General features: G+C 44.5%; 1 protein-coding gene across 1 annotated transcript in view; it reads left to right on the plus strand.

The window, feature by feature from the left end:
• The first annotated feature begins 1,237 nt into the window (after positions 1–1,237).
• Positions 1,238–11,935, plus strand: part of LOC102309129 (zinc finger and BTB domain-containing protein 16-A) — a 19,069-nt gene continuing 8,371 nt past the window's right edge. Inside the window, exons 1-4 of the mRNA XM_005932081.3 lie at positions 1,238–1,385; positions 2,509–3,774; positions 6,982–7,079; positions 9,436–9,522. Of these exons, the coding sequence (XP_005932143.2) occupies positions 2,600–3,774; positions 6,982–7,079; positions 9,436–9,522 (1,360 nt within the window). The 5' untranslated portion in view covers positions 1,238–1,385; positions 2,509–2,599. The remainder of the gene's footprint in view (positions 1,386–2,508; positions 3,775–6,981; positions 7,080–9,435; positions 9,523–11,935) is intronic.

An 11,935-nucleotide genomic window follows, 5' to 3' on the forward strand; every position in this document is an offset into this window, starting at 1 on the left:
ACCCATTTCTTTATTCATGCCACAAGCTGACATACTTTCATACTTACATTATTCCCAGTGCCGCTGGCCAATAAAAATTCAGTTCATTTAACCTGTAATCTACGTCATCTGCATTTGTATAAGCCACCAGCAGGACCATTTAAAAGTTGCAGCTGGTCCAGGTGAATAAAATCATATGTTAATATATGGAAATTAGGAGGTATGCAGGGCCGTAAATAGAATGGCATTTCCAGCTCAAATGTATAGAAGTGTAGATATTTCTGAGACTTCCAAGGTAAAATCATACACAGTTAAATAGGCATTGGATGGATTTTTTTTTTTTACCCCCATCTATCATTGTCTCATATTTTACCTTTGAAAGAGAGAGATGCACAGGAAAAGCACAAAAGGATGGTAAAGGATTACTTAATCAAAACTCCTCAGTCAGATGCAAATTAGGAGCGCTGGGGAAACATGTTGCATATATTAAAGCACTAAATCACCAGGATGCAACGGATTCAGTGGCCTAAACACAAGAGCATATTTGCAGGCCAGTTTTTCCACTTCATTTACTGAAATACTAAAAACTAAAGTACACCGGTTTACAAGTTGGGTAACCTTGTAGCTGGCAAAAATGAAAAAGAAGCAAAGCCTCATAAGAATCGCATTCTTTCTTTGTCTTCAAATACAAAATGATATTCTCTACGTCTGTTACAAAATATTTGCATTATCTACATAAAATACATAAGTGTAACCATTACTCTCTGTCTACCTTTGTTTCCACGTGAAGACTTAGAGTTAAACCCAGTAATTTGTGTAAAATAGGCTACATCATTTAATACTGATCAAAATATGTTGATGTGTGTGTCAGTATTTATGTGAATAAAATGCACAGAATATTTGTGAATAATCAAATCTAACTAAACTTTATAATTTCCTTCATGTAGTGCCGTTTTTCCAGGAGTGTCATTTTGCAACGATCTACAAAGACGTGAATACTGTAGTATCGTTATAACGATTTTGACTCACACTAAGTGCTTTCTGCACGCATTTCGATCACTTTGCCCCTCTTATTGTGATCATAGTGTTGGTTCTGGAAACAATTTAGTTCTTGAGTTAGTTACAGCATGTTGGAAACAATGTATTAACGCCACACAGTCACTACGTTTGTAATTCTAACCTGATAATAACAGTCAGTTGGATCAACAGTTATTAATCACATCGCTCAGGCCGTCGTTTTATTTTGAAAATTCTCCTCGGCAGTCTCGCTTTCCCCTGCTGGTTTGACTGTCGTGGCTGGGTGATGATTTGCTTACTTGGAGCAGGACTGAGTTTGGAGCGGGTACTGTGAAATGTGTAAGCATGATACTGCCTGGATAATCAGCGGAGGACATTAGGAGACGGAGGTAAGAACAGCTCTGACAGCCGCCACTCTTTATTCTTTCCACTGTTGATTTCTGTCAGGTGATTCAGCTCCGATGAACTACTTTTGAGACCTCCTCATCTTAATTATTAACACTGAACAATAATGTCAGCTTTGCGGCTCCTTGATATAATTTCGATTCGCAGCAACCATGTGGAAATCCACTTAAGTTTAGTCCGCGCACTGCTTTAGGATTTTCCAAACTTGAATGAGCTCAGACTGTATCGCACACTGTTCACGCCACTGTGATGCACTCTGGACTATTTTAGACAAATTGGGTCTTTTATTTTCGAACCCGTCGCGTCCCCTTAAATGAAAAGCGCGCAGGGAGGCTTAATTTGTCGCAATGTGTTTGGATAATCAGGTGGATTTGTGCGTCTGCACCTGATGCGCTCTGATGTTGCGGTTAGTTGAGGATGCAGCCCGTCAGCATCACTCGAGGTGATGAGTGGTCCGACTACACAAAACATCAAACAGGGATTATTCAGACACTCATTCAGCCGTTTGGATGTATAGAAAAAAATCCATGCATGCGCGGATTGCGCTTTATTTGCGTGCTTTGCCAGTTTGGTAACTTACTCAGGTTTTTCTTTTCTTTCTTTCTTTCTTTCTTTCTTTTAAGCAGAGCGCTTAATTGTAACACATCTAATCATGAACGTGCGCCGCCTAAATGAACTAATCAGCCCTTGAAGGGCTTTGTTAATAGCAGGCCTACCTGTTGAAGGAATGGATGAATGTGTGAGGAGCTTGATAAATTGAACCGTCACCTCTCAGTATGCAGACGTTATTACAGCGACGTGACCGCTCTCAGTGAAACCTCAGACTAATCACCTGCAGTGGAAACTGTTGCTTTGCGCTCATCGACCTGTTGTCTCCCTTTGGTATTTTTTAAATGCATGTAGGGTGCATCAAATAAAATAATTAAAGAAATCACATAGGGGGGTCGAGGGTTTGCTTTTCACTTTATATAATATTCATTAATATCATTTTAAGTTGCTTTTGACTGGTGTGTTCCCTGGAGTATAATCATCTGCCTTTTGCATCATACTGTACGTGAAATTGGCTCTAACAGTCTTCCATCTTCATTCCTCCACCCCAAAACGCAGACCTACAGCGAACTGAAAGCAAAGCAGGCAGGACAGCCACACCTCATGCGTGGGCTCAGCAAAGGTCCGAGTGGATAGGGGTCTGACAAACATGGGTGTTCTTCAACTCCACAATCCCACTCACTCCAGCACGCTCCTGCAGCGGGCTAATCAGATGCGTCTGACCGGCACCCTGTGTGATGTCATTATCACAGTGGATGGCCAAGAGTTTCCAGCGCACCGCACCGTCCTGGCCTGCACTAGCAAAATGTTCGAGATCTTGTTCCACCGCAGCAGCCTGCGCTACGCCCTGGACTTCCTGTCCCCCAAGACTTTCCAGCAGATCCTAGAGTACGCCTACACCGCCTCGCTCCAGGCCACAGCTGAGGACTTGGACGACTTGCTGTATGCTGCTGAGATTCTGGAGATCGAGTACCTGGAGGAGCAGTGCCTGAAGGTGCTGGAGACCATCCAGGCAGAGGAGAGCGAGGAAGTGGCGGTCAGGAATCACAGCTCCGGAGATCACAGTGACCATGGCCGGGCCAGGCACTGGAGGCAAATGCTGATGTCCAAGAAGCATTCCATACAGGATGGACCCAACCACACCAGTCCCACAGCTCTACACCACCTGGCACTGTACCACATGACTGAGAGGAGCTCTCCTGGCCCAGAGCCTGAGGCAGCTCCTGAATCGAGCCCCAAGCAGGACACAGTGGTAGACATGGAGAACTCCCAGAAGGCTCAGCATAGCGGTGTAGAGATAGCCCAGGATTCATCCCACGAACCTCCCAGAAGTATAAAATTAGAGCGCATGCAGGTGGATGATGCCAACAGCTATGAGGGCAGATCCTCCAGTGCAGGGGAGGGAAGCTGCATCTCAGACCAGCCTAGAGACGAAGGCCCGGGGACGCCCCTGAGAGGTAGCGTCATCACCAGTGCTCGAGAGCTGCACACAGGCCCCGAGGATGGAGGACAAATGGCAGGAAACACTCTTGACTGTTTTCCCGGGATCTCTGAGAAACACCTGGCCTCCATATACTCTGTGCCATCCAACCACACAGGGGAGGGCATGCCAGTGTCTGTTTCTGTGGCCCCAACCCTGGGTGTGCCACTAGACCCGAGAACCTACAGTGGCCTGCTGCACCAAGGGTTGCTGCACAGGGAGCTCCTGAGCAGGCTTGGCCAGTTTGCAGCAGGGATGAGGCACGAGGCCCCAGCTCAAGGCCAGCAGTGTTGTGGCGAATGTGGGCTCCAGCTGCACAGCCGGCAGGCTGCGGAGCAGCACAGGTAACATGCACAAAACAACCATTAACACTAATTTGTGCTGTTTATTTTTAATCTGGCTTGTTTTAACTAATGCAAAATGAAATAATATACTTTAAAAACGCCAGGCTCAATAGCTAATAATCACAAAATATTTTGTTGTATTTTGTGCTGAAGAAACACTGCTACACTCTCCTGCGGCTCAACATTTTCACTGACAGTCGTGCGTTACCTTTAATAAAAGATGGAGGAGACGGGCGTGCAGGTGGATCTGTGCTTATTGTGATAATGAATGATTATGCTAGACACGTGTCTCTTAAATTTAACCTTTTCTACGTCTTCGAGATTTTCCCCCTCTCTCAGTGAATATAATGCGAGTCAAAAGCTTGAAACAGCATCTGAGAATTTGTTCATTTATTCTCAGGGACACCTGCACTCGTGTCTTAACAGTGAGACGTGTCGGCAACTTTTGAATCGGGTCTCTGTGAGGGGTTTGATATAAAGAGGCCTTGGTGTCGCAAAATGCTGTCATTTACAAAGCCTCATTTTCTAAATTCTGTTTGATTATCTGTGCAGAAGTGCGCTTCACACAACAGTCTGTCTCCCAGGCTATTTGATATGCATTCCTTTGCATCAGCAGACAGGATCCTCTCAGCAGGGGCCGGGCTGGACGCTTCAGCAACATGATGGATAACTTCTGCTTCACGACTCGGCTCTGTTGTTTTGTTGTTGTTGTTTTTTTATTGTTCTTGTTTATTTTTACCCTACTTATTAGCTTGTCCTTTTGTCATTGTACACAAAAAATTAACCAGATCGATGACAGCTCTCATTAACTTGATTGCAGATGTTTCCAATTGTGCGAGCTCGTCAGCGTTTGACTCATCATCAGTCGGTAGAAACAAGACAGTTTGCAGTCCTAATGTGCAGCTAACCCATGATTAGGATCGCAGTGTTTCCCTGTTCATGCCTGTGGCTGACATTTCAGCCTCACTCCAGAACTCTGTTGAAACAATGCATCCTGTGGGATATTTAGTGATGCGCACAGCTTACTCACGGAGACAGGCTCATGTCCGCAGGTTCAAGGAGCTGCGGTGGTGGCACTGCTTGAGGATGTAATGAAGTTGCTGTAGGTCTGTAACCAGGTCACTGAGCATACACCTGGCCTGCAGATTGACATTTTCTGGTGTTGTTCAGGAGGCATCTCCTGGCACAGTTTTAGTATGAAACACTTCAGAAAAAGAAATCCATTTGGTTTGAATGATTAAAATAAGAAATTGGGAAATATATACCATTAAAAAAAAAATCAGCAGCCTTTAGGCTGAAATTATAAAATGAACAGTTCAGTGTTCCACTAACTTTTCAAGGTTACTAAACAGCCGCTAAAATCAAATTAAAAGCCTGTTTTGCATGTTTGAGGACAGCTCCTCTTTTCAATATTCCAAAATTAATTAACTTCAAATAATTTATCGGTTTTGTTTCAATGACAGTGAAATGAGGGCAGGAAGACGTGGAATGAATTCAAAATCAAACGCAACAGTTGTTCGCAGCTGGACTCCGACTTTAAAACATTATGATTACACGGTCAGTGCCTTTAACCCCCGTCCCCACTCCCAGACCAGCAGGACACAAAGTCCACCCCTTTCATTGCATTTGGAGCCCAACAGTTAATTATTCTTTTAGGGCAGAAGCTGATATTGACATTTAACCATATATGGTATGATTTAAAACATAACAACGAATAAACTAAAAAGTCACAAAATCAAATTTTTTTGGTCTTCCAAGTATTTCAAACAGTGTCAAACAAAGGAAGAGACCAGTCAGTGACTCGTAGCAGTGACAGCTGAAAAAGCTAATAGTGATGCGAAGTGGGCGGGTGCCAAGCTAAAGTGAGTTCAGCTTTGAAGCGAGTGATTAAAGTGACGACCAGTGGGAATGCAGAACGCTGATGATTGGCATATGCAGACGTGCGGGAGCCACACAGAAAAATGGGACTGCTGTGGAAGGCCACGCCAATAAGCTTTTAAAGAGATTCTCGTGTGGCCCCTTGGGAAAATTAATTACCCACCTCTGTAATTAAGGGGTCATCTATGCAACTAAATGACAAAAATGTCAGCTACATATTGATGCACGGTGAGTGAAGTTAGTTTAAGTTAGTTTCAAATGCGATTGGAACTTAATAGTAATATTATGCTTCTTATTATAAATGCAGAATGCCAGTTATATTGAATAGGGAAATATTTTTCTAGTAATGTACTTCTCTCTATTTAATATGAAAACCACTGATGCTACTCTGCAACATGTGCTGCAGACCTCGCTGTAAGCAATCGTATTGGACACTATTTCTAAACTACCTCAAACATCTTTTTTAAGCATATTAACAAATATTAGGAAGCATCTGCCAAAAATCAAAGATTGTAACATAACTGCATATATCGCAGACTGCTTGACCACCAGGATGGCCTAAATAAAACCTAATCTAGTATAGTATAAGAATCTAGTATGAACAGAAGCTGGTCAAATTTGAAACTGGGCCTGCAGCTCTAAAAGGATTCCTTTTTGTTCCCGACGGCGTTAATGTTGATTTCATCTCAATTAAATGACATCTTAAGTCTCATTTATTATGACCACAGTGTGTGTTTAACCACAGATTTTTTAGGCCATTTGCTCTGCTGTTGGCGGGGTGATCCAAGGATAACAGTACAGATGCCTTGCATGCTTGGATGTGTGTGATATGATATGATAGGTTTTGCTGCCGGCGGAGCTTCAGCGAATCATCTTCTTTTCTCCTTTTCATTGCAGTTACAGGAGGAGTGTATGCGTGTGCATATTATGTCGGGATGCGAGTTTGCGTGCATGTGCTGTCTGTGTGTGTGCGCGCGCTAGTCTGAGTGGGTTTGCGTGTGTGCCCAGTGTCTTGCAGTGCTGGCGGGTGGAGGCACGCGTATGTTTGCGCTCTGAAATTAGCCAGATATCCTATTGTCTGTGTTCTTTTAGCGTTCATGCGTTGTGATTCACAACTCCAAGGGCCTCTTACGCTAATGATGCCGCATTCAGCGAGGGATTCTTGCCGGAATTAAAACATGCTCCTCTTGTTACAATGATGCTTCTAGGTTTGGGAGACCTTAATAAAAGTGTCTCGAATCTGCGGCTTTTTTGCTTTATCAAAAGTGCAGTCTCGCTCCGTTTCTTGAATCCGTTAACACGCTCACATTAGTGTTTGTCTTTCCACAGGAGGCTCCATAATGAGGAGAAGGGCAATGGCTGTGAATACTGTGGCAAACACTTCCAGGACAGCATGCGGCTCAGGATGCACATGCTGTCTCACACAGGTACTTAGTAACTCTCACACTCTCATCTCAGAGCATTCAGAGCTGATCAACCCTCTTGATACAGTAGTGCAGCTTTTCAAATGCACCTGTTCATGCTACGACCCCCCCTCCACCCCTCCCCGTGCCGGTTAGTGCTGCTCCGAATACTTGGATCATGCTTTCTTTTCCATGCTTAGGTCTATGCGCGTCTCCCTCCCTCTCTTCTCTCCGTCTCCCTCTCTAGTCTCTCTCAGTTTGAATCGTTTCTGTGTTTTTTCGGAGACTCTGGCAGCTCGCCAGCTCTGCCCCTTCTGAGTGATGACATCATCAGCTGCCGGCAGGCCTGGGTGTTCTGCCAGTGTTCCGAAGCGTGTGTGATGGCTCGCTCGCAGATGTGTGTCCAGAACACACTGTACCCAAATGCAGACTTAATCAGACCTGACTGCTCTCCCAGCTACTTTATCCAAAATAGAGAGAGAGGAGGGGCGGGGAGTTTGGGGGGGGGGGGGTAGAGATCAGGGACTAAAAATGAAACTAAAACAGAAACCTCAGTTGGATTATGTGTACAGACAAGGCAAAGTCCCTGTCCTCTCCGCCTTCTCTATGAGGATTGTTTTGGAATGACATCCTGCTGACGGATGAGAGAAAGAATCTGCTTCTTTAAACTTCACCTGATCCCCCTCCCTTTTTCTGTTCCTCCTCTTTTATACCCTCTGGATAACCCTAAACACACATATTGTCTTGCATTACCCCGACCACCACAACGCGCTTTGATTTTCAATTCGCAGCGACATCCGTAACAGCAGCACCTTTAACCTAATTTGAATTTTTTGCATAAACTCTCCCCATCCCAATGTGTCAACCTATAATACTACAGAAAAAAAAAAGAGAGAGAGAGAGATGTGGATCTCATTTCTTTGTCACTGTGTATTTCGGTATAGCAGCCTTAGATCCCGCTGGTTGCTAAGGAGCGAGTGCTCCACTGCTCTAATGGGCTGATTTGGTATTCAGCTCGATGCTGGCTCTTATTTTGGTATGCCAGACAAAGTGTTTTGATGGAGGACGATTGCAGCCGCGTCTGGAGACAGTTTGATGGTTTATGGATGAGAGCACACTCCGTGCCTTTGACTGCACAAGACAATGCACTATGTTCTCTTCTTCCCTTATCACACAATCTCACACAACACAACACACCACACTGGACAGCGTCACACAACATCAGGATCGCAAATTCTGCTTTAGTGTTACTACTAAACAACACTACTCTCAAGCAAGTTTTATTTTTACGCCGTGTAACAAAACGCACTATTCCAAAACAGTAACAGTTTGTTTTCAAAAATTGTTGTTTTTAGAAATGAACAGATTGGGGCTCTCTCTCTTTTTTTTGTTGTTTTTTTTTTTTTGGTATTTGTGTGCAGCACTGGGAACAGTGGCAGAGTGTCTCTGTATAGTGGCATCGTAAGAGTTGAAAGAGGACCACATTTAGGCTGTAGCGCTCAGAGTTCCCAAAGCTTGTGGGTGTTTTAATGAGTCATTTTAACTTCATTTAAAGCCAGCTGAGCAGAAAATAGATCAGTGAATGAGCCCTGGGCCAGTATGGATCTGCAACCGATTTACATCTCTGTGAGAGCCAACCCACATCCAAACAGCTGTGTGTGAGAGAAAGAGAAAGAGCGAGCGTGTGCGCGTGTGCGTATGTGCATATCTGTCTTATTTGTCTGTCTGTGCAGGTGTGAGGTGAGTGCAGAACAAGGATTGAACGTTTCTGCTGGCAGCGTGCATACTTGTCTCTCTCATGTCTTCATCAGAATAGACAAGGGCATTCCAAAGGTGAACTGGGAACTGTAGTTACAGTGTATGCAGTGGGATTCGGGGTGTTGACTCTGAAGTGTTTTTTTTGATAAAGGGATGTGCCGCAGGCAGGAAGCGTCTGCTGTAGAGAGAACACCCAGTCCTTCTGTGGCCTCTCAGGCATACAGTCTGCTCACTGTTCAGAGACTGATAACAGGGCACGGTAAATAAAACTCTTCAGCTCTGCTCTTTTTTTTCCTTTTTCTTTTTTCGAGAAGAAGGACCATTGCACCCTGTCTGGTGCTTTTGTTTGTCCCCAGTTGTGTTTTTACGGCACTTTCCACTGCTCCATTGTACTCCGCGCGTTTGCTTCCTTGTGTTAACACCTGAAAAGCACAAGTGTGTGACAAACAAGGCTCTTTGCTGACTTTTCAAACAGCATCTCTTTGTCCCCCCCCCCTCTCGTTGCTTTTCTCCACAGTCCTCTTTAAATGTGAAATTAACTGACTTAGGCTGCAATTACAAACACATGTTTGTGTTCAGGTCTGATCAAAACACACTCTTTTGAATTTGATTTTGTCTACAGCTCCTGCAGAGGCGCTCGTGTGTGATCAGTGCGGAGCGACATTCTCCTCAGAGGACGCTCTGGAAGCCCACAGGCAAACACACACAGGTACTTTACAAACATGTGTGCATGCTTTCTCAACGTGCACGCACGCACACACACACAATGTTTAACCTGGACAGCATGCACTGAGCTGTTGAGTAAGCCGTGACTACGGGACTCGTGATCATGGTCTAAACTGGCTTGTCATGCTGGCTGGGTTAAACTGTTCCTGTCATGATGCTCCATAATTTATCAACAGGGAGGTGGGAGGCCCTCTCACATATCACCCACTAATATCTCCTGGCATCCAGGCCCACTGCATGCCACTTTGCCACAGCAGTAGCTTTACAGCACCAGCATTACAGTTTCACAGACATACTATCCTCACCTCCCTCATGACAGCGGCTGTGAAATTATTTACCTCACGCCCACACACTCAACAGCAGGCCAGACACCTTTTTGTGATTTTTCAGTGATCTCAAACCAGGCAAAATGTTTGCATTACATACTCTTCTTGTTCAGCAAGTGTCTGGCATTAACATTTGGCACCAAGATGAGTCAAAGTATTTTTTTAAATAGTTATATTTCTGGCTGACTGGCTGCACAAACCTGGATGGTGATTTGCAATCTGGACTCTCGTAGTTTGGAAAAACATGCCCGGGGAGCTGAAGTCGTTATCAACGTTAGAAAGTGCCTCACAGAGGGGGGAAAAAAGGAAAAAGGAGGAGATAAAAATGACAAACAACACAAGTGTCCAACTGATTAAATAAAATGCACTAAAAATCAAGCGAGAGATAAACCAGATGTTGTCTAAGTGCAGTACTTTTCTTAGTAAGTTGGTATTTTTCTGTTTGATTAAGACATTTCTAAAAGGTTTATCGGTTGTCTGTAATGAATGCATCATTTTTTCCATCTGCCTAAATTCGAGTTTATTGCCCAACAGTTTTGTTGTCAGATGGCACATACATGTATCCCTGACAGTGTCCGAATCCACACCTTTTCTGCTACTGTCAGAGAAAGGTGATAACCCTCTCAGGAGCACTGGCACGTAACTGTAACTCCAGGTGGCACACACAGTATGAATAGTTAATGGATGTGGACATGGAGGGGTGTTAACGATGCCCAGAAGTTTCTACCCTCATCTCCCTGAGTTGTAAACATCCAGAGCTCGGTTTCAGCTTGGCACTGTATCCAGAGCAGGGTGCAGGAGGGCATTACTCTCTTATTTTGTCATGATCTCAGCTTGGTCCGCTGTGACGCATGACCCTTTTTACTGACTCTTATTGTGGCATTCGTCATGAGCTACAGGTAATTCAATCAGTTGTGCCGAGGTTATGCAAGGAAATTTTCCAAATCACTGCAGAGACTCGCATTTTCCAAATCACCTGGTTTTTATTTCTTGTTCTTCTAAAAAAAAACCACCAAAACAAAACAAAAAAAGATAGAGACACAGTGCCGAGCGTGCAGCTTCTGCTTTAATTTGCCATGTGGCATAACCAGTTAGCCAAATGAGTTTCCCCTTAGCAGATTAACACTTGTCAGACCTCAGCAGCTGCAGCACTGCCGTCCACCTCTTCTCCAGAGGGGAAATAATTCTGCTCTTGGGAGACCTTACTCTGTGGCAATTTGGCTGATTTGGCCGCAAGACTAGTTTACAGTGAAAGTCTTTAGCCACTTTTATATGTCAGAGGTTAATGGCCCTGTGTTGCTGAAGTTAGAGATCAAAGAGAGCAGGGGGTTTGGTGGAGAGGGTTAGGGGTGGGTTGAACTGTGAGAAGGGAAGGGGGTAGGGGGTATGTGAGGACTTCCTGAGGGCAGGAGGATTGCTGCTGGTGTTGGATGCCAGGACACGGAGGAAAACAACATCATGTGCTGCTGTTTACTCCTCACCACAGCACTGTCATAGTCTCCTCTGACCTACTTGTCAGTGCCCAAAATAAAAGAATGGATCTGTCTCCGAATTGCTCTCACAACAAAGGGGTTTGTTTCATCATGGCAAGTAAGGGCTCTGGGGCACCTAGCTTTCCATTTTGGAAAACCCAAGACTCATAGCTTATCTCCACCATGCACAGAAATCGACTGTATGTGCTTCAAACTGTGCTGGCTGACCATTTTGCCACCTTGCCTTGCCTACAGAAAAAAGGCCATAAGAGTGCTGTCTTTGTGTACTCACAGCAGCTGCACTGTTTCCACACATTACAGGCTGCTTCATCAAGTGAATAATATTACCTTCTGTCCAAACCCTAATTAAACAGTCCTGTAGTCTGTTCAGATACAGCCCAGGCTTTCTAATGCATCCCTCTTAATGCAGACCTTTTAGCTCGCCTAATTGCGTGTCCGTCATCATACTGCACCCTCCTGTTAATACTCAGTTGTAATTCGCATAAGCCTTAAACTGAACTGAACTGCGCTCTGTTTGGCCATTATGACCGCCCCCCCCCCAGTATTTATTTTCCCTGACTGTTACCACACACACACA

Source organism: Haplochromis burtoni, unplaced genomic scaffold (assembly GCF_018398535.1).
Source record: "Haplochromis burtoni strain Fernald_Lab_line unplaced genomic scaffold, NCSU_Asbu1 Contig_144, whole genome shotgun sequence".
Taxonomy (NCBI): Eukaryota; Metazoa; Chordata; class Actinopteri; order Cichliformes; family Cichlidae; genus Haplochromis; species Haplochromis burtoni.